Source organism: Notolabrus celidotus, chromosome 2 (genome assembly GCF_009762535.1).
Source record: "Notolabrus celidotus isolate fNotCel1 chromosome 2, fNotCel1.pri, whole genome shotgun sequence".
Classification (NCBI taxonomy): Eukaryota; Metazoa; Chordata; class Actinopteri; order Labriformes; family Labridae; genus Notolabrus; species Notolabrus celidotus.
Window position 1 is genome coordinate 23,072,967 of NC_048273.1, and position 25,543 is coordinate 23,098,509.

General features: G+C 40.0%; 4 protein-coding genes across 5 annotated transcripts; 1 reads left to right on the forward strand and 3 right to left on the reverse strand.

Moving 5' to 3' along the window:
• Window positions 1-148: 148 nt before the first annotated feature.
• orc1 (origin recognition complex, subunit 1) lies at window positions 149-12,498 on the forward strand. Of its 2 annotated transcripts, XM_034703275.1 has the most exons (18): window positions 150-448; window positions 2,366-2,493; window positions 2,577-2,749; window positions 2,903-3,350; window positions 3,646-3,916; window positions 5,651-5,776; window positions 6,040-6,102; window positions 6,339-6,434; window positions 6,526-6,784; window positions 6,873-6,979; window positions 7,144-7,245; window positions 7,923-8,094; window positions 8,471-8,578; window positions 10,695-10,844; window positions 11,169-11,288; window positions 11,377-11,546; window positions 11,632-11,719; window positions 12,157-12,498. In XM_034703275.1, the coding sequence occupies exons 1-18, from the start codon at window positions 360-362 to the stop codon at window positions 12,349-12,351; spliced, it is 2,865 nt and encodes a 954-aa protein (XP_034559166.1). In that variant the 5' UTR covers window positions 150-359; the 3' UTR covers window positions 12,352-12,498. The 2 variants fall into 2 exon arrangements, with proteins under 2 accessions (XP_034559175.1, XP_034559166.1); XM_034703284.1 differs by lacking the exon at window positions 5,651-5,776 and having other exon boundaries at window positions 149-448.
• A 1,686-nt stretch (window positions 12,499-14,184) lies between these two features.
• LOC117826892 (interferon-induced protein with tetratricopeptide repeats 2-like) lies at window positions 14,185-15,211 on the reverse strand. Its single transcript, XM_034703309.1, has one exon. It carries the CDS (start codon window positions 15,182-15,184, stop codon window positions 14,474-14,476), a length of 711 nt encoding a protein of 236 aa, XP_034559200.1. The 5' UTR covers window positions 15,185-15,211; the 3' UTR covers window positions 14,185-14,473.
• A 477-nt stretch (window positions 15,212-15,688) lies between these two features.
• LOC117826883 (interferon-induced protein with tetratricopeptide repeats 1-like) lies at window positions 15,689-18,903 on the reverse strand. The gene is made up of 2 exons (XM_034703296.1): window positions 18,611-18,903; window positions 15,689-17,801 (listed from the first exon to the last, which is right to left on the reverse strand). Exons 1-2 carry the CDS (start codon window positions 18,613-18,615, stop codon window positions 16,490-16,492), a joined length of 1,317 nt encoding a protein of 438 aa, XP_034559187.1. The 5' UTR covers window positions 18,616-18,903; the 3' UTR covers window positions 15,689-16,489.
• Window positions 18,904-22,732: 3,829 nt separating this feature from the next.
• On the reverse strand, window positions 22,733-25,184 carry LOC117828918 (interferon-induced protein with tetratricopeptide repeats 1-like). Its single transcript, XM_034706323.1, is given in 8 exon segments — window positions 22,733-23,798; window positions 23,800-23,846; window positions 23,849-24,010; window positions 24,013-24,537; window positions 24,540-24,638; window positions 24,641-24,766; window positions 24,769-24,996; window positions 25,175-25,184. Coding segments are annotated over 8 exon segments (1,266 nt in total). The 3' UTR covers window positions 22,733-23,729.
• Between the last annotated feature and the right edge of the window lie 359 nt (window positions 25,185-25,543).

Sequence of the window (25,543 nt, forward strand, 5' to 3'; positions counted from 1 at the left end):
AGTCTTTTCTCAGAATTTCCCAAATTTTTAAAATGTATTCCTTATTTATTTTCTGCTGTATGCCTCCTTTTGCTGTTGTCTTGTACTTCAGTCTCATGCTGTAGGTTTCAAACGGGACACTAGGCGGCAGTATGTACACTTCACCTTTCAGTTGGTTGAAAAGAAGAAGAGAGAGGCGGAAATGACGTGATTTTCGCGCGAAAACATCTTTCCAGCCTTCTTGTGACTTTCTCTGGACATTTTTCGATTTTAATTTACTGCAAATAAACGGCCTAGATCGGATTTATTCCTGGACAAAGGTTTTATTACTTTTTATATTTATTACGATTTTTATTTAAGCTCGTGCAGGAGGTGGCAGGATGAAATACTTCATGAGAGTCAAACGAGTCTACAAGTGGCGTGGAGAGCCTGTAAGTTTCAATAGAAAGCTAAGAACCAACGAATATAAGTAAGTTTAACTCTTCTTTAATACAAATACCTGTCATTGAAAGTCTCAAAATACGTGTTTAATGACTCTATCTATGTCTGCAATTTGAGTATACTTTTATCAGCAAGTCAGCTTTTAACTTTTAACAATGTCCTCAATCAACGAATTAAATGGTCTTCTGTCACTCTTTTGGTGCCCTGAAATAATAAATAAAGCTGTCAAAGTGAAATATATTTAAGTTCAAACAGAGGTGAAATAATATAGGAGATTAAATAATATATATATTTTTTTTAAGGGTTATTTTTTGTGTGTTTTTACATTTTCTCAATTTACTTGTGGCATAAAGTTATTTTCTGTAAATGGTTAATTCACTTTTTATATAACCAGTTCATTCTGAGAACTCTTGTTTTCTCCAGTCTTTGCCTATTTTCTATTCTCTAACCCCCCCCCAAAAAAAGTCTCATCTGTAAAAGTATCTAGGAAAAAAATGATCAAAAATGAATGAAAACACAGGATAATCCTTACAATTAGGACTCTATCCTTAATTTTTAAATGTCTACACGTTTTTTCTTATTTATTGTCATGTTGATGTCTTTAGAACTGTTTATTTTAAACTCATCTTTATATTTTTGATCTTCAGACAAGAAGTGGTTCAATCTTCATCTGCTTACAACCTCAACATGTGACGTTCACTGTCACAGAGGAGAAAAGAAGCTGTAATCATATATCTCTTATCTAAAAAATAAGTCAAAATGTTTGATTATTAATCCAAATATTTTTGAATTTTTTTATTTTTATGTTGTATTCTCATATAAGAGCTGTATGCACTGGAAAAAATGCCCCTCCAGAAAAAAAAAAACACATTTCAAGGTACTTTTCCTTGAAATAAGCAAAAAAAAATCTGCCAAAAGAACAAGTGAAAATTTGCTTGGTAATATTTCTTAAAATAAGACGTAATATTTACAAAAATGTGATCTTAAAATTAGCAGGGAAAACTTATTTATTTACCAGTATTTTAAAGCTTAGTGTCTCAGAATAAGCCAGGAATGCTAACAATTAGTATTTTTTCACTCAAAAAAAATATTTTTGCACTAATACATTTCACGTCAACTTCTTCATTTGAGATATTCACCTTAATTTGAGTTGTATTAAAGCGGCACTTCTCTAGGTTTAAGACCATCTTGTACTTGAAATAAGATTACAAGATTAAGTTTAATTTGAGCATTTTGAGATATAATGTCTTCTCATAGTGATCTGGATATACTAATATTCAGTCATGTTGTTTTTCAGGATGAGCCAGCTATGCTCAAAAGTAGGTGTTTCATTGTGTGCATGTAGTTTGAGGATGTATATTTTTTATCTGATTTAGAAGAAACAGTTCCTGAAAACTGTAACCCACCCTTAAAAAAAACAACTTTTCTGTCTTTCTTTCTTTCATCAATGGAGCTGTTTTCTGATAGATTCTCCAATAAAATGCATTTACTTAAATCAAGTAAAGGGTTTGTCTTAAATCAAGATTACTAGTCTTCTACAAATAAGATCTCAGCGTGAAAAATGTATGCAATGTAAAATAAACCTTATTTCTTCTAAATTACAACTCAAAACAAGATCATTTCACGATTGTTTGACTTAACAAGAAATTTAAGATGCATTGTCTTGAAACAAGTCCCTCTATCTTGCCCAAATGTTACTTGTTAAGTAAATGTATCTTAAATCAAGTGGGATAAGTCATTTTGACAAAAAATGACACAATTTCACTTGGTAAGATTTTGAGTTTTTGAAGTGTGAGCTTTAAATATTCTCCCCTTGCTCTGATTCTACCATCCCCTGCTTTCTTCACAACCAAAAAAATGTAAATAGGAAGAGAAATTGAGAAAATCAAACCTCAGAGGTGGTCAGAAATGCAGTGACTTTGATGTGTTTGTTTGTGTGTGTCAGCTCTCTGGCCATCAGTGTGGAGGGTCTCCCGAGGACCACCGTCATAAACATTGGTCAGCACATCCTCATAGAGAGCGAGGACGAAGACAACCCATATGTGGCCAAAGTCATCCGGCTGTTTGGTGATGGTGAGTCGCTGTCTCAGACGTCCCCAATGATCCCCTCCTCAGAGACTCGTTTCTGAACGTCTCCTCCCTCTGTGTGTTTTCAGAGAGCAGGGAGCAGAAGAAGGTGGTGGTTCAGTGGTACACCCGTGTGTCTGAAGTGCCGTTGAGCAAACTGAAGCTGCTGGGCAGAGCGCCGCACCCACGGGAGATCTTCTACTATCAGGGCCGCAGCTGTGATGAAGAGGTCAATGTTGAGTCCATCCTCAGACCTGTGCAGGTACACGATCGAGCATGCTTTTTATTCTCTCCCAGTTTAACACATAAACTTACAGGAATATTGTTAAAGGGGAGTTCTGGTATTATTTCTTACCTTCACATATAATACCTGCTCTTCAGGTGGAATAACCCGTTGATTTTCTGTCACTCACAGGTGAAGCACCTGGAAGGAGCAGCTCCATTCCCCGACTCTGGCGACAGCAACACTCTGTACGTGAAGCTGTCCTGGGACTCCAAGACCTTCAAAACGGTGGACTCTGCTCTGGTAGACTCTGACCTAGCTCCAGCTTCTGCCCCTCCTTCCTTTCCCAAACCCTCCCTCCCCCCCTCACCTCCCTGCTCCCCACCTGCAGCGACTCCAGCATCTCGGGGCCTGACCCGCCGTGCCCTTCCCACTCCGGATCCCACAGTCCTGCGCCAAGCAGCATCAGGGGAGGTGAGATACAGCAGAGCCACAGCAAGCGCGGGAAAGCTCAGATACGCTGCCGAGGCTGAGTCTCTGCATTCTGCCACCAAACTGTCAGCATCAAAATGTCTGAGTGCCAAGAGGAGGAACGCCATGGCGAGAACACCAGGGGTCCGCAAGAAACTAGAGCTCTGCAGTGAGTGTTAAAAACACAAACAACACACTGTCAGATCTACCTGCTCCTTTCCCCTGTGTCTCTTCCACACGTCTTCCTTTTGATACCACTTTCGGAAAAGCTCAGACACAAGAAAGTAACGCGGGAGCTAGGAGGCACAAAGTTTCCCACGTTTAATAGTTAAAAACAAAACTTTTACATTTGAGGATCAGTTGTAAGTTATGTTCCAAGTTTCCCATTTTGTATTTTTTTATCAGGGATCCATCAGTTAAGCTGCCTAAACTCTGCTGATTAAATGCCGTGTTCATCTCCTCAGGTCCAGAGAAGAATTCAATGAGCCGCGAGGACGTCCTGAGCCAGCTACTGAATGAGGACCTGGAATCTGAGGCTTTGTTAGCTCAGCGTCTTTCATCCTCTCCCCCTCGGACGCTGTCCCTCGGCCAACGCCTCACCCCTGTCAGGAAGTCCCGCAAAGCACCCTCAGCTCAGGACGCTCCTCCCCTGATGACTGCCGATGTCGTCATTAAGAAACTGTCGGCCTCTGGGGTGGACAGTCCTCCATCGTCTGTCACCAGAGACTCCACCAGGTACGAGTTTGATCTCACACGAAGTCACACGAGTTTTCAAGTCTGTTTCTGTGACGTGCAGGTATTGAGCAACAGTACTCCAGACATTGTTTGCAGTATCCTGGGTCTGTATTTCTGCTATGGCTCAGAAATTAAAAATAAATCAATCAGTCGTGCAAAACTAAAACAGGATTGAAACATATTTTTTGCGTCACCAGCATCATGTTTCCAGAGACGACAGTAACAAAAAATTTGGAATATCTGGACTTAATCAGAAACGAGTATATCCTCAGGGCAAAGGTTATGAGATAACTCTTAATGAACAGCTTGAGGCTTCAAATGAGGATTCAATGTGTGTTCTTTTAATGTGCATTCTTTTAGATGGTCAGCAGGGGGCCAACCAACCTGTGTGCTTTCTCACTGCTGATTTATTCCCTCAGTAAACATTTTCCTAATGAGTTTATGATCTCAATCTCTAGTTTCATGTCTTCTTCAATACAGCATGATGTTCATTTAGTCAATTATGGTCTCATTTACAGTCTCAGAGATCATGCTTGTAATCATTCTACTGCTTTTATCTTAATATTTATATTTATTTCTTGCTTCTACTTCCGCTACCTCTATACTGTTCTGATTTCATTTAACTGTTTTGATCCCATGCTATTGCTTTGAACCCATTCTACTGCTTTGATCCCATTCTATTGCTTTGATCTCATTCTATTGCTTTGATATCATCTTATTGCTTTGATCTCATTCTATTGTTTTGATCTCACCTTATTGCTTTGATCTCATTCTATTGCTTTGATCCCATGCTATTGCTTTGATCCCATTATATTGCTTTGATCTCATTCTATTTCTTTGATCTCACCTTATTGCTTTGGTCCCATTCTATTGCTTTGATCTCATTCTATTGCTTTGATCTCACCTTATTGCTTTGATCTCATTCTATTGCTTTGGTCTCATCTTATTGCTTTGATCTCATTCTATTTCTTTGATCCCATGCTATTGCTTTGATCCCATTCTATTGCTTTGATCTCATTCTATTTCTTTGATCTCACCTTATTGCTTTGATCTCATTCTATTGCTTTGATATCATCTTATTGCTTTGATCTCACCTTATTGCTTTGATCCCATTCTATTGCTTTGATCTCATTCTATTTCTTTGATCTCGTTATATTGCTTTGATCTCATCTTATTGCTTTGATCTCATTCTATTTCTTTGATCTCATCTTATTGCTTTGATCTCATTCTATTTCTTTGATCTCACCTTATTGCTTTGATCTCATTCCATTGCTTTGATCCCATGCTATTGCTTTGATCCCATTCTATTGCTTTGATCTCATTCTATTGCATCTTATTGCTCTGATTTCATTCTTAGTGTAATGTCCAGCAGGGGGCTACTCCACTTGTAGAAAGAGAAGATTGTATAGCAGTCTGTGAGAAAACGGTCCTCCTTCTCAGCTGATTATTATTGTTTTTATTTTTTGGTTTATGGTCTCATTCTCTGGTTTGAAGTCTTCTTTGAAACAGCACAAGGTTTATTTAGTAAATGATGGTCCCACTTAGAGTCACAGAGACCATATATGATCACTTCTGTTTCCAAAAATAACCAAGTTACAGCAGCTAGAATTCCAAACTTGAGGCTTCAACAGTAGTCATCCACCTGTGGGCGATGTCACAGTGGATGAGTCCACTTCTGATACACAGTATACAGCTAGTTGTATATTTTAAGAGTTCAGCCACTGCCTCTTCCAGGGAGCTGCTGGATAGAAGTCCTCAGCAAGGTGATGTGATGGAGGCAGGGTTACCGACCGGCTCGGTTAAGACCCCAAGAAGAAGAAATGCCACACCAAGGGGGAAGTTTGCCACCAGGGGGCAGAAGTGAGTCGTGAGTCAGATATGACGGGCCTGGTGGTGGGTTAAACTGTTGAGGTCGTTACACCTGAAGCTCACACGGGGATGTTAGTGGTGATGTTGTTCTGTCAGCACTGAGGCGTGAAGCTGGTGTCACAGTTTGAGTGTAAACAGTCACATCACTGAATGACGGATGTGGAAGATGTGTCATCACCATGTTTGGTTTCACTGTTCTCTTAATCAATTGTTTTAGCTCTTCTTACTCAACAACCTGATGTTTCTTCACACAGAGCTTCCACTCCTTCTCGGAAAAGAGAGACCAAACTCCAAAGGGAACCAGCTCTGGGAGCACTGTAAGTACAAACACAACAAAAACATATTATTAGAGGAAGATGTTGGAGGATTTCTACAAAGAGAAGAGTATGAACCATTTAATAACCAGAAACAGCTGTTTGCTCAATCTTCAGATAAATCACTGTTCACCCGAGTCACACGACACTACAAGCAACCCAACCAGCAGTACTCATGTCCAGGACTTATCCTTCATGTCATTAAGATGTTGTCTCCTGTGTCTGTGTGGTGTGTTCAGGGCCGAGGTGGATCATGAAGACTCTCCGGTCTCCACACCACGAAGCTCGAAGAGGAGATCTGCCCTCCTGGGGTCGTCCCTCATCAAAAAGCAGCTGTGAGTGCAGACAGAGAATTCATCCTTACAACATGACCGCATGAGATTTGTGTACCTTCAGACTTTTGAGCTGCAGTGTCTGTCTGATCAGGAATATCCAGAAGGACCTGGACTCGGACTTGGACGCAGACTCAGACGAGGACAACTTTGTCCCATCCAAAAAAGAGCTTCAGAGCAGCAGTGAGGAGGAGGAAGAGGAGGAGGCAGAGGAGGGTCAAGAGGAGACAGGGAGTGACAGTGATGAAGAAGTAGTGGTGAAAAAGCGTCGACGTGCTGCTGCAGCGTCTCGCACTCCTCGGTCGAAGCAGCGAACCTCGACGAGAACACCTCGAAAAACTCCAAACAAGAAGGTAACCGTCAGCACAGTGAACCCGAGAAGAGTCTCTTCATCGTGTTTGTCCTCACCTCGTCTTCTCTGATTGTTCTGTGTTGGGACAGATCACACCTGGCACACCACGGACTCCTCATCGAGCTACTCCCAGCATCCCCAGCAGGTCTCGGCCAGCCCAACAGCCTGCTAATGTCCTAGAGGAGGCCAGGACAAGGTGAGATGAAGAAACCAGTGACCTCTGACCCTGACCTATACAGGCCATATTGAGTCTAAACATCAGAACTTCATGATAAATATTATTGATAAGTGAATATTAACCCCTTTATGTGCTGAGGTATTTGTGGAGATGTGTATTCATGTGTGTATTTGTTTCCTCAGGCTGCATGTGTCCTCGGTGCCGGAGTCTCTGCCCTGCAGGGAGCAGGAGTTTCAGGACATCTACAGCTTTGTGGAGAGCAAGATCATAGATGGCACAGGAGGGTAAGACCCTGGTCCTGGTCTGAGGCTTCACAGTGTTTGCCTTTTAACCTTACAACATACAGGCTAAAGTGTGTCCCAGTAATGTGCGTTGATGTGAGAATGCAGTGGGGAAATATTTGGGGAAGTTCATCTCGAGCAAGTGAGGAGGGTGAGGACGTTTGAATCATGTAACCTGTTGTAGAGAAACATGTAACGGGATGCAAAATGATATCTGAGGTTGAAGGAGGATGGAGAAGATTTCTGCACCCCCCCCCTTTGATTACACGCAACATGAATATACATTTAGAAACTGACCTCAGAATGTCACTCTCTGTTGCTTGGTCCTCCACGTAACCCTTTGGCTTTTGCAGCGTGCTTTTAATACCATGCCCTGCCTCCAGAGACTCGTCACCTCCCTCAGTCTGCAGGGGAAACTTCATTGTGCACATGCGGAACTCTGGAAAAAGGGCAGAGCTCATGAAAATCTGTAGAAATGTCTGTGTGTTAAAGAGGCTCAAGAAATAAACCCCTGTCCCCAGGCTAGAGGAAGTAAGAGTTAATGAGATAAATAAAGTGCGTTCCCTTCAGGTGTGGCTTTATTTATCTCTGAATAATAAATGTTGGATATGTTGAAGTCACTTTGTAGGACAGGCCTCACATGTCGACACTGACGCATCCTGTCGTCGTGGCTGTTTCAGGTGCATGTACATCTCAGGTGTGCCGGGCACTGGGAAAACCGCCACGGTGCACGAAGTGATGCGCTGCCTGCAGCACGCCGCAGACGTGGACGAGATTCTTCCTTTCCACTTCATCGAGATCAACGGGATGAAGATGACTGACCCTCACCAGGCCTACGTGCAGATCCTGCAGGTGAAAGCACACCTTCCCCCTACCACAGAAGAAAAGTAGAAGAGCATTTATCATTTTTGGTCTGACTTCTTCCCCTCTTCTTGGCTAGTGTATTATGATAAACAGTTTTCACCCACTCCTGGTGTTAGTGTGAAGCTAGGCTAAACGATGCCTGTTTCAAATGTTCCTTTAAATGCATGGATGAATCAAATGCCAGTGCAGATCAATTTTTAAATTGTTCAAAAACATCAAAATACACCAAAAATATACGTTGATGTTCGGGTAGGGTAGAAAAAAATCTGAATGCTTGTAAAAATGAAATAGAAATTTAAAGCCATGTCACAATTGTAGTTAAAATCGTGGTGCGTTCACTGACCCAGTGTTCTCATCTCCGCAGAAACTGACAGGCCAGAAGGCCACGGCCGACCATGCAGCCGCTCTGCTGGAGAAGAGATTCAGCAACCCTGCACCCAGGAGGGAGAGCACAGTGCTGCTGGTGGATGAAGTAAGAACTGTTTCACTTTCATTTACTCTTTTACAAGCTCTGTCCTTTTCACACAAACACGTTAAACTGACATTGACTGTCACAGAAATCGAACATGAACCTAAATGTTGATCATTCAAGAAAGAATAGCAGCAGATATTTACCCTGGAACAGTCACACTGTGGTGAATTATTAAAGCAGTGTGTTGAAGTGGCTCATTTTTAAAGACATCAAAGTTTACCTGATACTGTTTGTTACAAAAAACAGCAACCCCAACCATCAAAAATGTAACACGATAACACAAGAAAACTTGACTAATCCAGGGGGCAACTCTGATTCAGTTTTTGTGTCAGATTTGTATTCTCACCCTGTCTTCACACCAGAAGCCAGAATATTCAGTTACACGTGTGCCCAAAGACGAGCGGCTGGTTATGCTGGTTAGACGATAGCTAGGTTTTTAAAACTTACCAGATAACCTGGCCTGCTCCCTCACTCTCATCACAGGGAGCTCCTTTTATCCCTGTTTCAAATGTTTTATTTTTTGCTATTTTTTTAAAAGACAAGGTTTATTTCCCCATCTGATTCCATACAAATGGACTTCCTGTTTGGGGAAATGTTTCTTTTTTTTTTTTTTTTTTATAGGGAAAGAAATGTGTTCTACAAGAAAAGGGTGACCAAGTGATAGTAAACAGAATAACAAGTAAACAAGGCACTAATATGGAACACATAAAAAAACGACAAACAAAGAAGTGATGATAATAATGATAATAATAATAATAATATTAATAATAATCATGATGATGATGATGATAATAATAAGCGGAAAACAAAGGTAAAACAAAACAACATCAGCCAAAACAAAAACAAAGGTAAACAAACAAAGAAAAACAATTGATGTTTATAAAAGATAGAGCAGAAATAACCTATGAAAAGTAAGCAATGAAAGAGGGAGAAAAAATATTTTCAAAAACATAGGAGAGTAAATAAATATAATATATCAATAATGATAATGAGACAGATGCAACTGAATGACATAAAAATAATAATATTAGGAAAGTAAATAAATATATATTATCTATCAGTATTGAAAATGAAACAGATACGGTTGAATGACAGTTTCCTAATTATTGATTGCAAGGGGTTAATATTAAATACAATGAATAAATAAGTAGATTATATATATATATATATATATATATATATATATATATATATATACACAAAAATAATAAATATACAAAGTGTGCCTTGTGAGGGTTAATTTTTTAATCCTTTTTTATTCCTGTTTCAACCAACATGAGGTGTCCTACGGTTGTAAGTTCCTCACATTATCTGTCACTGGAGGATCTCCTTTCTAATTGGCCTTTGTGGCACCAATGATTCGCCGATTTTTCAATTGACAAAAAACAGACTTTTACCTCACAGGGCACTGGAGTTGTTGATGTACTGCTGCATCCGTTTGTCAGTTTTTTGCTCTTGTGTCACTTAAAGGTGACATATCATGCAAAATTGACTTTTTAATGGTTTTTTACCTGAAATATGTGTCCCTGGCATGTCTACAAACCCCCCGAGAATGAAAAAAATCCATTCTGCCCCTGTTCTGATTTCTCCACCTTTCTGTAAATGTGGTTGAAACGAGCCGTTTCAGACTTCCGTGTTTTTGTTACGTAACAACAATATCCGGTCTGTCACAGAGTCAGAGCTCGGAGCTTGTTCAGCCCATAGACTGTATAAAAGAATACTGAATCCCCCCTCCGTTTTTCATTACCTGCACAAATGTGTGCTAACAAAGAGCTTAGGAGGGAGGCATGCTAGTTGTAGGCTGTCTTAATAAACACAAAGGTCGGTTTTACTCCCCACGTCTGCAGATTTGAAGATCTAGTGGATGATTTTTATTTATCATGGATAAGTGCTAGCGCTAATTAGCATAGCCACATAGCTATGCTAATTACCTTTTAAGTTATTTAGACCCTCAAATATGTTTGAAAACCCTTGTAACACCTCAGTGAGAATAAAGAGTGCTGCTCCTTTTGGTTTCTCTTATAACATTAATAGTATCCTAAAACGGGGTGAGGTGTAGTATCAGGAGCAGCTGTGAAACCAGACTGATCCTCTTTAACCCCTTTGTGTTGTTCAGCTGGACCTCTTGTGGACCAGGAAACAAAACGTGATGTACAACCTGTTTGACTGGCCAACGCGGCGTCACGCCCGCCTGGTGGTGCTGACCATCGCCAACACCATGGACCTGCCGGAGAGGATCATGATCAACAGAGTGGCCAGCAGACTAGTGAGACACTCATCACATTCCTGTCAGGCCATTGTTATGTTGGAAGTTTTGTCCAACTGACATTTACTGTTTGACTTCCAGTTAAAAACCCCACAATCTTTAGATTACTGTCAAAAAAAGGAAAGAATAAAAAAATCCTCACATTGAACAGCTGAATCAAGGAAGTAGAGGTTTTAAGATCAAATTTAGAATTTAATTGAAGTGAAAATCTCAAAACAAATGTATAAATCTAACATTTCGCGATGGAAAAAGACGGGTTGTTTGAATTTGAAACGACAGGTAACAGTCAGTAAACTATCTCTCTGTTTGTTAAAATGTCCTCAGGGTTTGACCAGGATGTCGTTCCAGCCGTACAGCTTCAAACAGCTGCAGCAGATCATCACCTCCAGGCTGAACAAGGTGAAGGCCTTCGAGGAGGACGCTCTGCAGCTGGTCTCCAGAAAGGTAAACTACCACAGCGCCTCTCACACCTCCTCATCCTCCTCCATCTTTACCTTCAACTCACAGCCCCTCCCTCCCTCTCCTCCTGCAGGTGGCCGCTCTGTCAGGCGATGCTCGGCGGTGTTTGGACATCTGTCGCAGGGCAACTGAGATCTGCGAGCACTCAGCCGCCGACCGGTCTGCTACTGGATTGGTCGGGATGACTCATGTGATGGAGGCGTTAAATGAGATGTTTTCCTCCGCCTACATCAATGCCATCAAGTGAGTCTCTGACTTTGGTCACATTTAAAGGAGCAGGGCTTGTGAAGCTGTGAAGGTGTAAAGTGATTGCTGGGTGTGCTTTCAGGTGTGCGTCAGTCCAGGAGCAGCTCTTCCTCCGGGCAGTCATCGCTGAGTTTCGGCGGCTGGGATTGGAGGAGGCCACCTTCCAGCAGGTGAGAAGGAAAACAGGAGTGAAAGAGAAGCGAATCATCAACCTCTGTGTCTGTTGTTCTGTTGACCACTAAAATTGAGAATTGCCACACACCAACGTCAAAATATATATTTATTAGCAACCCATCGGTCCAAGACCTTCAGGCAAACTGTGTGCGGAATTTTTCTGATAATCTCACTCCTCTCCTGTGTGTCTGCTTGAAGAAATGTGAAACTTTCTTCTACTAAAAATGATTTTCTGAAGATGTGGAGTAGAACACACAAAATAGAGTTCAAAATAATCTGCAGTAAGATAAGTTCTGTAGTTTTTACCTTGGTTAAATGAGAATCTGAGACTTAAATGCATCTAATTATTCCTGCAAAGTATCATTTTAGAAAGTGGGCAAAATCAACCAGGGGAATAAAGATTGTCCTTGTCCCCCTCTGCTTCGTCTGTCAGGTGTTTGTGCAGCACCAGGCCCTGTGTCGGGTGGAGGGTCTGCAGCCCATCAGTGTGTCGGAGGGCCTGGCCGTGTGTCAGCGTCTGGGAGCCTGCAGGGTCCTCCTGCTGGAGCCCAGCCGCCTGGGAGTCCTGCAGCGAGTCCGCCTCAACGTCAGTCAGGACGACGTGGTCTTTGCCCTGAAGGCTGACTGAAGGAGGGGTCTTGTGATAGATTATGATATTGTTTTTAATAGTGTGTACTGTGTTTTACTGTCTTATCTTTGATTGATATTCAATTCCAACTTCTTATTTTGGGAGAATATTTCCTGTAAAAATAAAAGTCTCATTGGCATTCTTTTATCTTTTTTGTTCCTGAGTGGTGTCTGCAGGTGTGCTTTTATAGCTCCTTAGACTTCAGTGAAAATTACAGCGAGTCTATGTAGCTTTTCATTTAAAAGGTGATGCATCTTGACTTCTCAGGAACAGAAACTTACAGCCACATATCTGTCAGCCAGAGCAGTCATCCTGGTTTGCAGGTAAGAGGTTTTTTTTTAAAGTACGTGCAGGAATGGAAACAAAAACACGGCTCAGTTTCACCTGTGAAAGGAAATCATGGAAACTTGGCCTTCATAATATCACAGATGATGTTGCTATGATGTCATATTCATCAGAAAATACACTATAATCCCTGCTTTTTTCTCATTAATATGCTTTTGATCTCGTAATTTGGATTTATGTCTCATAATTATGACTTAAATGCACTCTTCAACTTTGTCCTGACATTACTTTTGTTGGTTGATATTTTTTAAAGTACTGTACTACTGTTTTTCACTTGTTGATATTTTCTCTAAATTATTTTTACCCCGAAAACGTGTTGAAAAAACAATGTTCAATTAAATATCTTTTTCTTCTTTACACACAAACTTGTGTTGGTGACACGGATTCAAAATATTGAATTAGGTTTTTATCTTTAAGTGATTAAAATGCTCTACGTCATGCTGAACTTAAAGGGGTGTATTTGACCATCGTTAACTCTACATGCATTAGTTTACTCCTTTACAGTTTAGACACTACTTCTGTCTCTTACAGTAACCAAAAATTGTACAAATTATGATTTAAAAAAAACGTTAGAATTAACTTAAATGATCACTTTATAGCTCATACACTTCATGTCTCAGAGATGACCTCTGAAGAGAATTTAAAATGTAAAGCCCTGAAGTGTAATCTGAAACACCTTTTGGAGTCTGAGAGGCAAATCTAATAATACACTGTTTTTATTACCTCATTATTTGCAAAGTTTTAATGTATCTCTGTGGGACAGAAATAGATCGAGCATGTAAATCTGTGCATCATAAGAAGTTAATCTTCCTTCTAAATTCTTCAACAAAAAAACAACTCAAAACGGGCTTAAATTAGAACATTTTCATGAAACATTCATCATGATGAAGAAAGAAAAAAATTAGAAAAAAATTCCACACACCTGTGCCTCCTGCCTTATTTGATCACTGGCCCCACTCAACAAAAATGTACTTGGTAAAAACCACCAACTTAATTTACAATGGCTTCTACAGCTTCTTCTTCTTTATATTATTAACATTTGCAGATTGCACTCTGAAATCGTCCCAGATAAAAAGTTAAACTTTTACAAGGAGCAAATAAAGTTTCACATATTCATTTTCTTACACACAAAAACTTTTTAAAACCAAAAAGAAAACAAGCTTTGACGCCTTGGCTCCATAAGTGTTAAGAAAAACATCATTGCATCAATTTAATATGAAAAAGCACACGTAATGTAAACCCTGCAGGGTAGAAAATAGCTTTTTATATATTACATTACCTTTTACACAACCCTAACATTGTGTACTTAAAAACTTGTTTTTTCTTCAGTAATGTATGTGACTTTTTTAAATGTTTTATTTTATTTTTATTTGTATACATCCGGGCGTTGAGGGAAATGAACATTCATTAAAACCTGTAAAATATCGACCATTGGACAGAACCACGGTGAGTGCATAAGTGTACCAATCCCACCACAACCATGCCAGCACAGGTCAGAAGTATTTGGATTAATTTGTTTTAAAGTTTGTGGAGTAATGTAAGCTCTGTGTATGACTTTCATTTGAATAGTTTTATATCTGACACAGTTAGAGACTGATGTTGAGTGCTTTAGCATTACATTCCAATGATCAGCAGTAAGAGGTGAGCAAATGTCTCGTTCCCATTGTAATTTGGTGGTGACAGTGCTGACAAGTAATTTGTGCCAATTCATCATTTTAAATGTATCTCTTCCATCTAAACTTCATGTTTTTGTAAGTACGTCTAATATACAATTAGATTAACGAGTACTTACAGACTTTTCTAACAGAAACTCCTCTATGTCTTTAGACCTTCGATTCCAGGTTGTGTTATTTATTTTCTTCAGAGCTTTGATGCTGTCATTACGGAAGAGGGTTTTTTCTGGTATTGTTGCAGCCCTCATGTAGAACTCTATGGACCCATTGATATCTTGTTTGTCAAAGTGCAAATGCCTTGCGAACTGGTTGTAAAGGACTTGTTTTTCTGCAGGTTCCAGATTACTGCGAAGAAGATTCTGGTATTTCTGCTCGGCTTTAGCCTTGCCGCCACTGGCCTTTGCGTATACAATTGCAAGGTCTATTTCCATAAGAAATGAATAAGAGTAAAAAGAAATCACCTCCCTATGCATACGGATTGCTCTTTCTTCCATGCCTGATCTTGGATGACTATCCGTGAAGAAAAGCATCTTCCATTTGTAGCAGAGTGCAACACACCTCTTAAGATAACGCTCATCTGGATGCTTTTCCAGAGCCTTCTCTGCTAAATCAATGGCCTCATCAACAGATATGTATTTTATGTAAAGTCTTAGTAATGGCTTTATACCACTGTAGCTGCTGACAGGATGTCTCAAGATCTGTCCTCCTAACTCACGTGCCTCATTTTCAATTTTTTCACCTTTCTTGGCAAGCTGCAGAAGGTAGAGAGCAGCCAGGTACAGGTTCTCAGGATCCTGTTCCTTTGCAGCTCTCATTTTCTCCAAAAACAGCCATAGACTACTGTATGCAGAATGGACAGTCTGGCTCCACCTTTTCCCAGTGTACAGTTTTAGGCCAATGGCCCAATCACTATGCTCTGAACTCTGAAGCGAGCAGGTTCACGCGACCAGAGCCCCAAGGACACCCGTCCTCCCCCTACGTACACCCGTCCTCCCCCTACGTACACGCGCCATAACTTGTTTCCTGGGAATGAAAGCCGAAAGTCTAATTTCTGTCTAAGAATACTAAAATATAAAGACCAGTGTATTTATTATGTGTAAGAACCCAAGGTGACATGGGTGTAAAATACACTTTAAATGCCCTTGAATCTTCTATCTTGAATCTATACTACTTAACACACTCTGTTTTACCTCATTATTTGTCAAGTGTTCATGTATCTCTATAGGGCAGAAAGAAATCAAGCATGTAAATGTGTGCATTATAAAAAGTTAATCTTCCTTCTCACAGGTCTACTGTTCATTTTCTGTTAATTCCAGGAGTTGAAACTTCCACCATTCCTTTTATTTTTTTCCAAATTCTTAAACAAAAAAACAACTCAAAACAGGCTTAAATTAGAACATTGTCATGAAGCATTCATCAAGATGCGGAAATAAACTCAAAGAAAAATTTCCACGCACCATCAAATTAATTTACAATGGCTTCTACAGCTTCTTCCAAGGTAATGTCAGGCATGTAAAATAAAGTTTTACTTTATATTAGTAACATTTGCAGATCGCACTCTGAAATTGTCCCAGATAAAAAGTTTAACTTTTAAAAGTTCAGAGCAAATAAAGTTTCACATATTCATTTTCTTACACAAAAACTTTTGAAAACAAAAAAGAAAACAAGCTTTGACACCTTGGCTTCATAAGAGTTAAGAAAAACATCATTGCATCAATTCAATATGAAAAAGCACACGTAATGTAAACCCTGCAGGGTAGAAAATAGCTTTTTATATATTACATTACCTTTTACACAACCCTAACATTGTGTACTTAAAAACTTGTTTTTTCTTCAGTAATGTGACTTTGTATAAAATATGATGGGTTTAGAGTTAGTTTTAGTGTCCTGACTATTTAGGCATCATCTGGGATGCATCAGAATGAGACTTGGGGGAAAATCATCTACTTTATAATGGAAAAGTTGTCAAATTACTGATTTGCTTGAAAGTAATTTGTGCCTATTCATCATTCTAAATGTATCTCTTCCATCTAAATTGAATGTTTTTGTAAGTACTTCTAATATACAATTAGATTAATAAGTACTTACAGACTTTTCTACATCGAGCGTTGCAGATAACACTACTCTGGCAGCTTAGCCAGAAACTCCTCTATGTCTTTAGACCTTCGATTCCAGGTTGTGGTATCTTTTATTTTCTTCAGTGTTTTGATGCTGTCGTTACGGAAGAAGGATTTTTGTGGTATTGCTGCAGCCCTCTTGTGAAACTGTATGGACCCATTGGTATCTTGTTTATGAAAGTGCAAATGCCTTGCAAACTGGTTGTAAAGGACTTGTTTATCTGCAGGTTCCAGATTACTGCTGAGAAGTTTCTGGTATATCTGCTCGGCTTTAGCCTTGCTGCCGCTGGACTGTGCGTATACATTTGCAAGGTCTATTTTCTTTACAAATGAAGAATTAGGGTAAAGAGAAATCACATCCCTGTGCAGACTGATTGCTCTTTCTATCATGCCTGATCTTGGACGACTTTTCCTGAAGAAAAGAATCTTCCATTTGAAGCAGAGTGCAACACACCTCTTAAGATAACGCTCATCTGGATGCTTTTCCAGAGCCTTCTCTGCCAAATCAATGGCCTCATCAACGGACATGAAGTTTGTGTAAACTCTTAGTAAAGGCTTTATACCACTGTAGCTGCTGACAGGATGTCTCAAGATCTGTCCTCCTAACTCACGTGCCTCATTTTCAATTTTTTCACCTTTCTTGGCAAGCTGCAGAAGGTAGACAGCAGCTAGGTACAGGTTCTCAGGATCATGTTCCTTTGCAGCTCTCATTTTCTCCAAGAGGTCATCTTCCACCCCCGTTGGGCTGTGCTTTGCGGCACTCACTAAACCTATGATATTGCTGGTGTTCCACTCCACCATGTCTGGCTGCATCCTGATGGCTTTCTCAAAGTCATCTGCAGCCTGCTGCTTTTTTCGTGCATTGAACTTCATCAGGGTCCAGGCTTTCTCAGCATAGACTTCTGGATGGAGCTCGCCCTGGGATGGAGATGGGTGATTTTTCTTCAGGGCATCAATCTTTGACAGGTAAGCCTGACTCTCTGCTTCATCTCCCAGGTGGTGGTGCAGCCAGGCCAGGTTCCTGTAGTTCACCAATAACCAGGGACCCTCATCTGCATGTCTCAGCTCATGGAAGGCCTCTGCAGCCCTGCTAAACAAACTCTTAGCATCTTCATTAAACCCCAGCTTGTACTGAATGAACCCCTGCAGGTTGTAAATGTGGCCAAGCCACCTGTTTCCCTCCTCTGTGCCGATGTCCTCCAGCTTTTCTTTAAGACTCAAAAATTTGGGCCTGCCGGGGTCCAGATCCCAGGTGAAGTGGCACTCCAGAGTTTTCAGTTTGGACTGAAGTTTCTTTTGACTTTTCTTAGAAGCACTGTTGGAGGATAAGAATAACCAATATTAATTAATTTGGGGCATGTCATAGCACTTCACTGAAAACAGTGCAGCATTCATAAACTATTTATTTATTTATTATTTAAAAGGACCATGCATATTAATTAACACTTCTGTAAATATGCCAGAGTTAGCCAAAAGGCTAGTTTACATCCGTAGTCCCTTACCAGATGTTAAAAAGGCTCCCTAAAAAGATCAAGATTAAACAAAGATAAAATAGAGTAAAATAAAATCAGAATAAGAAGGTAGAGGAGAAACCAAAACACAAACAAACAAACAAACAAACAAACAAAAAAGAGAAGAAAAGTACAAATAGCACCATACATTAGAAATTACTAAAAGCTACAAAAGGACACCATTAAAGTGCACTCCAAGCTCATGGTTAACCTCAAATGAACCAAGTAGTACCATGTACGGGTGCTGTGTAATATGTTACATATAGATGTAAATATATGTTACGATAGTTTTCAAATCATGTAAAGCCTCTATATAACTGAAAATAGTGAAAAGATACCATATCAATCTTGTCATATCTGGAGAAAAATAATAGGCAAGCCCAAAAGTCATTTTTTTTTTAAAGAAACACAGAAGGTAGAAAAAAAAGAAATTGCATAAACAGATGAGAGGTAATAAAATATATATTAAAGAACTTAAAAACATTGTTACAGTCTTTTATGTTCAGTTATTAGGCTCTAGGACTCCAAAAAAAAGAAGACATGACATACATCGATATTCCACAATCATTATTTGCACCTCTGATTGTAAGCAATACAGAGTCAAAATACTGACCTCATGATTCCCCTGATTCCTTCTCTCTAGTTTTCTGGATGATGGTCAGTTTGGTTGTTATCTGCTGCTCTCGTTTCTCGGGAAAGAAGTGACGAGATGTGAACGAGCACGCACTTATAAACACAGCTGAAGTCGGAGCTGGGGGCGCGCGTTCCCTTATATGGGAGTACATGCAGAGAAGCGAACAGGCGCGACTTCGCTTCTTTTCAGCCGCGCGTCTAGATTGAAAAGACATTAGGGAGGAAAATAAATATAGGAGAAAACTGGAAGAAATATCCTACAGAAAAGTCACTTCCTGTCCACTTGAGGGAGCATAGAGTTAGAGCGGCTCTAAATCATAGACTACTGTATACAGCAATGGAGAGCGTGGCTCTGCGTTTTCCCAGTGTATGGTTTTAGTCCAATGGCCGAAATACTTCGCTCTGAACTCTGAAGCGAGCGGGTTCGCGCGACCAGACCGCCGCGGACAGCCGCCCTCCCCTACGAACACGCTCCATAACTTTCGTTTCCCCGGAATGAAAACCCGAAAGTCATCTCTGTCTAAAAGGAAACACAAAAACACATGACACTTCAAAAGAGGTAGTTCAATTTGTTCCTGAGTTCATGTAAGGACAGGGCTGTTAGCTCACTCTTCTTACAGGTATATGATGTCGCCACTTTTAGTGAAATAGAAACTAAGTTGATATTTACAGGGGTAGTACAGACAGTGGCGGAGCCAGGGGCTGGCCAGGGTGGCCATGGCCCCCTCTGAAAACAGATTGGCCACCCCTGTGGCCACCCTAAAATTCTTAAACATGATTGGCTATTTTCCATGTCAGAGGCATTACTTACATTCAAATCAGCTATTCTCAACTCAACTTTTTTTATGTAGTGCCTTTTATACGTAAAAACATGCAGCCCAAAGTGCTTCACAAAATAACAGAGGGACAGAAAACCTCTGAGCCAAAAAGGCATGATTTTATATGAAATACTTAAAAATAAAATAAAAACAATACAGTAGAATTAATAAAATAAGTAATAGGGGAAAGAAAAGTTAAAAATAAGGTAGCTTTAACAAGATCAAATGAATACAATAAATAAATAGATGGATAATAAAATAATAATTAGATAAGATAAATATATTTTAAAGCAATGATTAAAATAATAATAAAAATAATAATAATTGTCAGGTCCAAGAATCGTCACAGCAGAGTCAAGGAACACACGGACAACTTTTTCAGCTAGCTCGCTTTTGCAAAAGGGAAGACTGATCCATGTTCACCACAAAGTGTGGTCGATCATCTTCAAAGTCTCCTCTGTTGCTCAGCTGTTTTATTGAAAGCATAGGCGTGATCGTATTACAAAGGGCATGATAATATTTCATTGGGTTTGCACAAAAATCAGTCACAAGTTGCTGGGCAGAATCACCTTGAAGATGTTTCTCTCAATGTGCTGCTACCTCTTATCATATCCTGAAAGAACACAAAGTGCTGGCAGATGATAAGAAGTTTGCACAGTTCTCACAATAATAATTACAAAATTGTGTTTCAGCATGCTGCAGAGACAGTAGTTTCTGTGGATCTGAATATTATTTTTGTTGACGCTTTGACTTTGGACAATCATCTTCATTTTGAGTCCTTAAAGAGTTCAGTTCAGCAGATTTAAATGTTGACACTCTGTCGAGTTACATTTTTAATGTTAACGTTAGAAATCTACAAAAATGTAACATTTGTTAAATTATTTTATAAAAAGAAGTTAAAGTAGATTTAATTATTGGAAGTAACCCTCCTAGGTTTGGGGTAAGCCCCTAATGTTTCACGCATGGCCACCCCTTCAACAGTCAGTGCCCCAGTTTGGCCACCCAAGTCAAAACTGTGTGGCTCCGTCACTGAGTACAGAGTGCTATAAAACACATACAAACCATGACAATAAAAACATGTATCATAAACTAGTTAAAAAACGAGAATAAAAAGAGAAAAATAAAAATAATAATGATATCAATACTAAAAATATAAAGACCAGTATGTATTATGGTAACAACCCACGGTGACATGTCTGTATCATACACTTTAAAGGTGACATATCATGCAAAATGGACTTTTTAATGGTTCTCTACCTGAAATATGTGTCCCTGGCATGTCTACAAACCCCCCGAGAATGAAAAAAAAATCCATTCTGCCCCTGTTCTGATTTCTCCACCTTTCTGTAAATGTGTGTGGAACGAGCCGTTTCAGACTTCAGTGTTTTTGTTACGCAACAACAATATCCGGTCTGTCACGGAGTCAGAGCTCGGAGCTTGTTCAGCCCATAGTATGTATAAAATAATACTGAATCCCCCTCCATTTTTCATTACCTGCACAAATGTGTGGTAACAAGGAGCTTATGAGGGAGGCATGCTAGTTGTAGGCTGTCTTAATAAACACAAAGGTCGGTTTTACTCCCCACGTCTGCAGATTTGAAGATCTAGTGGATGATTTTTATTTATCATGGATAAGTGGTAGCGCTAGTTAGCATAGCTACATAGCTACATGTCGTAGCTGTAGCTGTGTACCAAGACACACGTCTACATACTGACAAATAAAACAACAAGAAACACTAAATCTGTGACCAATCCTTCAGAAAAGGTCCCGCTGCCTTTCTGGCAGAGGTCGGTTTTACTCCCCACGTCTGCAGATTTGAAGATCTAGTGGATGATTTTTATTTATCATGGATAAGTGCTAGCGCTAGTTAGCATAGCCACATAGCTACATGTTCGTAGCTGTGTACCAAGACACATGTCGACATACTGATAAATAAAACAACAAGAAACACTAAATCTGTGACCATCGTTCAGAAAGGTCCTGCTGCAGGCGCCTCTCCGTCAGGATCAGATTCTGGATCAGATTCAGAGGGTTGAAGTAACGTGATCTCTGAGCAGTCGTGTATATTCAGCCAACATGTAAACATTAGATCACCATGCTGGACAGCCGAGGCACATCCACTTCCTGAGGGGGCGTGGTCAGAGAGAAAACAGAGTGTTCTGAGGAGGACTTAAGAAGAGGGCTTTTCAGGCATGCCAAAATCTGATTTCAAAGTGTTTTTTTGAGCATAAACTTTACAGACATGTTTGACCAATATATATTGATGAAAAAAGCATGATATGTCACCTTGAAGAGACATTAGGGAGGAAAATATAGGAGAAATATCCTACAGAAACTTAACTTCCTGTCTACTTTAGAGCAAGCATAAACTGAGAGCGGCTCTAGATCATAGGCTGTTTTCGAAACGACCTGCTACATACTACCTATGGATGTAGTAGGCAGTAGGTAGGTACTGCCTTCTACATGCTGCGTTTGAAATTAGTATGCAGTATGACTCCTGTTCAATCTGATCTGCAGTATGCTGAACCAGACGTCACTGGCCAAGCTGATATCGAAACTGCTTCTTTAGCATTCAATTTAAAACGTTTAGAAGTGGTTTATAAAAAAGAGAACGAGCGCTGTGAATTGTGGGAAACAGTACACGAGGGAGACTGGTCTGATGCATACTGAGAAATTTTCCCGAATCAGTACGACATCCGGGGAGTTTTGGCCTACTGCAGATTTTGCTCTTTTTCCCATACTACATACTGAATTTTGTCCAAATCAGTATCTACTGTTAGTATAATAGGCAGTTTCAAAAACAGCCATAGACTACTGTATGCAGAATGGACAGTGTGGCTCCACCTTTTCCCAGTATACAGTTTTAGGTCAATGGCCCAATCACTATGCTCTGAACTCTGAAGCGAGCGAGTTCATGCGACCAGAGCGCCGAGGACACCCGTCCTCCCCCTACGTACACCCGTCCTCCCCCTACGTACACACGCCATAACTTGTTTCCCGGGAATGAAGTCTCATTTCTGTCTAAGAATACTAAAAATATAAAGACCAGTGTATTTATTATGTGTAAGAACCCGAGGGTGACATGGGTGTAAAATACACTTTAAATGCCCTTGAATCTTCCTTAGACTACTTAATACATTCCGTTTTTTACCTCATCATTATTTGCAAGTGTTCATGTATCTCTAAAGGGCAGAAAGAAAATCAAGCATGTAAATGTGTGCATTTATAAAAAGTTAATCTTCCTTCTCACAGGTCTACGTTCATTCTCTGTTAATTCCAGGAATTGAAACTTCCACCATTGCTTTTATTTCCAAATTCTTAAACGAAAAAACAACTCAAAACAGGCTTAAATTAGAACATTGTCATGAAGCATTCATCATGATGCGGCAACAAACTCGAAGAAAAACTTTCCACACGCCTTATTTGATCACTGGCCTCACTCATAACAAAATGTACTTGGTAAAAAACATCAGATTAATTTACAATGGCTCCTACAGCTTCTTCCAAGGTAATGTCAGGCATGTAAAATAACATTTACTTTATATTATTAACATTTGCAGATTGCACTCTGAAATTGTCCCAGATAAAAAGTTAAACTTTTAAAAGTTCACAGCAAATAAAGTTTCACATATTCATTTTCTTACACACAAAAACTTTTTAAAACCAAAAAGAAAACAAGCTTTGACGCACTGGCTCCATAAGAGTTAAGAAAAACATCATTGCATCAATTCAATATGAAAAAGCACATGTAATGTAAACCCTGCAGGGTAGAAAATAGCTTTTATATATTACATTACCTTTTACACAACCCTAACATTGTGTACTTTTAAAAAAATGTTATTCTTATACATCCAGGCGTTTGAGGGATATGTACATTCATTAAACCTGTAAAATATCGATTACCTGGGTCCAGAATCTTTCAAACCATTGAACAAGACCACAGTAAGTGCATAAGTGTACCAATCCCACCACAACCATACCAGCACAGGTCAGAAGTATTTGGATAAACATTTTTTAAAGTTTGTGGAGTAATGTAAGCTCTGTGTATGACTTTCATTTGAATAGTTTTATATCTGACCCAGTTAGAGACTCATATTGACTGCTTTAGCATTACATCCCACTGATCTGCAGTAAGAGGTGACAATTGTAATTTGGTGTGACGGTGCTGTCTTTAAATGTATCTCTTCCATCTAAACTTCGTGTATTGTAAGTACTTCTAATATACAATTAGATTAACGAGTACTTACAGACTTTTCTACATCGAGCGTTGCAGATAACAACTACTCTGGCAGCTTCGCCAGAAACTCCTCTATGTCTTTAGACCTTCGGTTCCAGGTTTGGTATCTTTTATTTCTTCAGAGCTTTGATGCTTTCGTTACGGTAGAAGGATTTTTGTGTATTGCTGCAGCCCTCATGTAGAACTGTATGGACCCATTGGTATCTTGTTTATCAAAGTGCAAATGCCTTGCAAACTGGTTGTAAAGGACTTGTTTTTCTGCAGGTTCCAGATTTCTGCGGAGAAGTTTCTGGTATATCTGCTCGGCTTAGCCTTGCCGCCACTGGCCTTTGCGTATATATTTGCAAGGTCTATTTTCTTTACAAATGAAGAATTAGGGTAAAGAGAAATCACCTCCCTGTGCAGACTGATTGCTCTTTCTATCATGCCTGATCTTGGATGACTATCCCTGAAGAAAAGAATCTTCCATTTGTAGCAGAGTGCAACACACCTCTTAAGATAACGCTCATCTGGATGCTTTTCCAGAGCCTTCTCTGCCAAATCAATGGCCTCATCAACAGATATGTAGTTTGTGTAAAGACTAAGTACTGGCCTTATCCCACTGTAGCTGCTGACAGGATGTCTCAAGATCTGTCCTCCTAACTCATGTGCCTCATTTTCAATTTTTTGACCTTTCTGGGCAAGCTGCAGAAGGTAGAGAACAGCCAGGTACAGGTTCTCAGGATCCTGTTCCTTTGCAGCTCTCATTTTCTCCAAGAGGTCATCTTCCACCCCTGTGGGGCTTTGCTTTTTGGCACTCGCTAAACCTAAGACATGGCTGGTGTTCCACTCCACCATGTCTGGCTGCATCTGATGGCTTTCTCAAAGTAATCTGTAGCCTGCGCTTTTTCTTGTGCATTGAACTTCATCAGGGTCCAGGCTTTCTCAGCGTAGACCTCTGGATGGAGCTCGCCCGGGATGGAGATGGGTGATTTTTCTTCAGGGCATCAACCTTTGACAGGTACGCCTGACTCTCTGCTTCATCTCCCAGGTGGTGGTGCAGCCAGGCCAGGTTCCCATAGTTCACCAACAACCAGGGACTTCATCTGCATGTCTCAGCTCATGGAAGGCCTCTGCAGCCTTGCTGAACAAACTCTTGCATCTTCATTTAAACCCCAGCTTGTACTGAATGAACCCCTGCAGGTTGTAGATGTGGCCAAGCCACCTGTTTCCCTCCTCTGTGCCGATGTCCTCCAGCATGTCTTTAAGACGCAAAAATTTTGGCCTGCCGAGGACCAGATCCCAGGTTAAGTGGCACTCCAGAGCTTCAGCTTAGACTGAAGTTTCTTTTGACTCTTCTTCGAAGCACTGTTGGAGGATAAAAATACCAAATATTAAAACAAAACATCTGTAAGTTAATAAAATAGACCCTGAAGTGTTCTAGGTTTAGATCACCATTGTTCATCAAATGTGGAGAGAGAAAAAAATGTGCACAACAGTTTCAATCACCCCAAACCATGAGGCCTACAGAGGCTGTTGAAAACTGCTCAGCCAACCACCATCCCTGCACGGCCCAATCATATAATCAAAGTCCAAAGACCAAAATCAACCTTCCTGCAAGCTGTTTCTAGAATCAGAATGAGAATCAGAACCCACTGTCCCATCTGGTAACATGGAGGAGACAGTATTTATGACCCGTACTGTAGAAAGTCAAAATGTTTTTGTCTTCACTTTAGGACATTTCTTACAGTCTATGAGGCAGATGCTGCCAACATCCAGCCCTGCACTCTTCCCTATGACCCTATGAATAATGTAATTTGGGGCACGTCATAGTAGTTCATTGAAACAAGTGCAGCATTCCAACTAAAGTGCACTCCA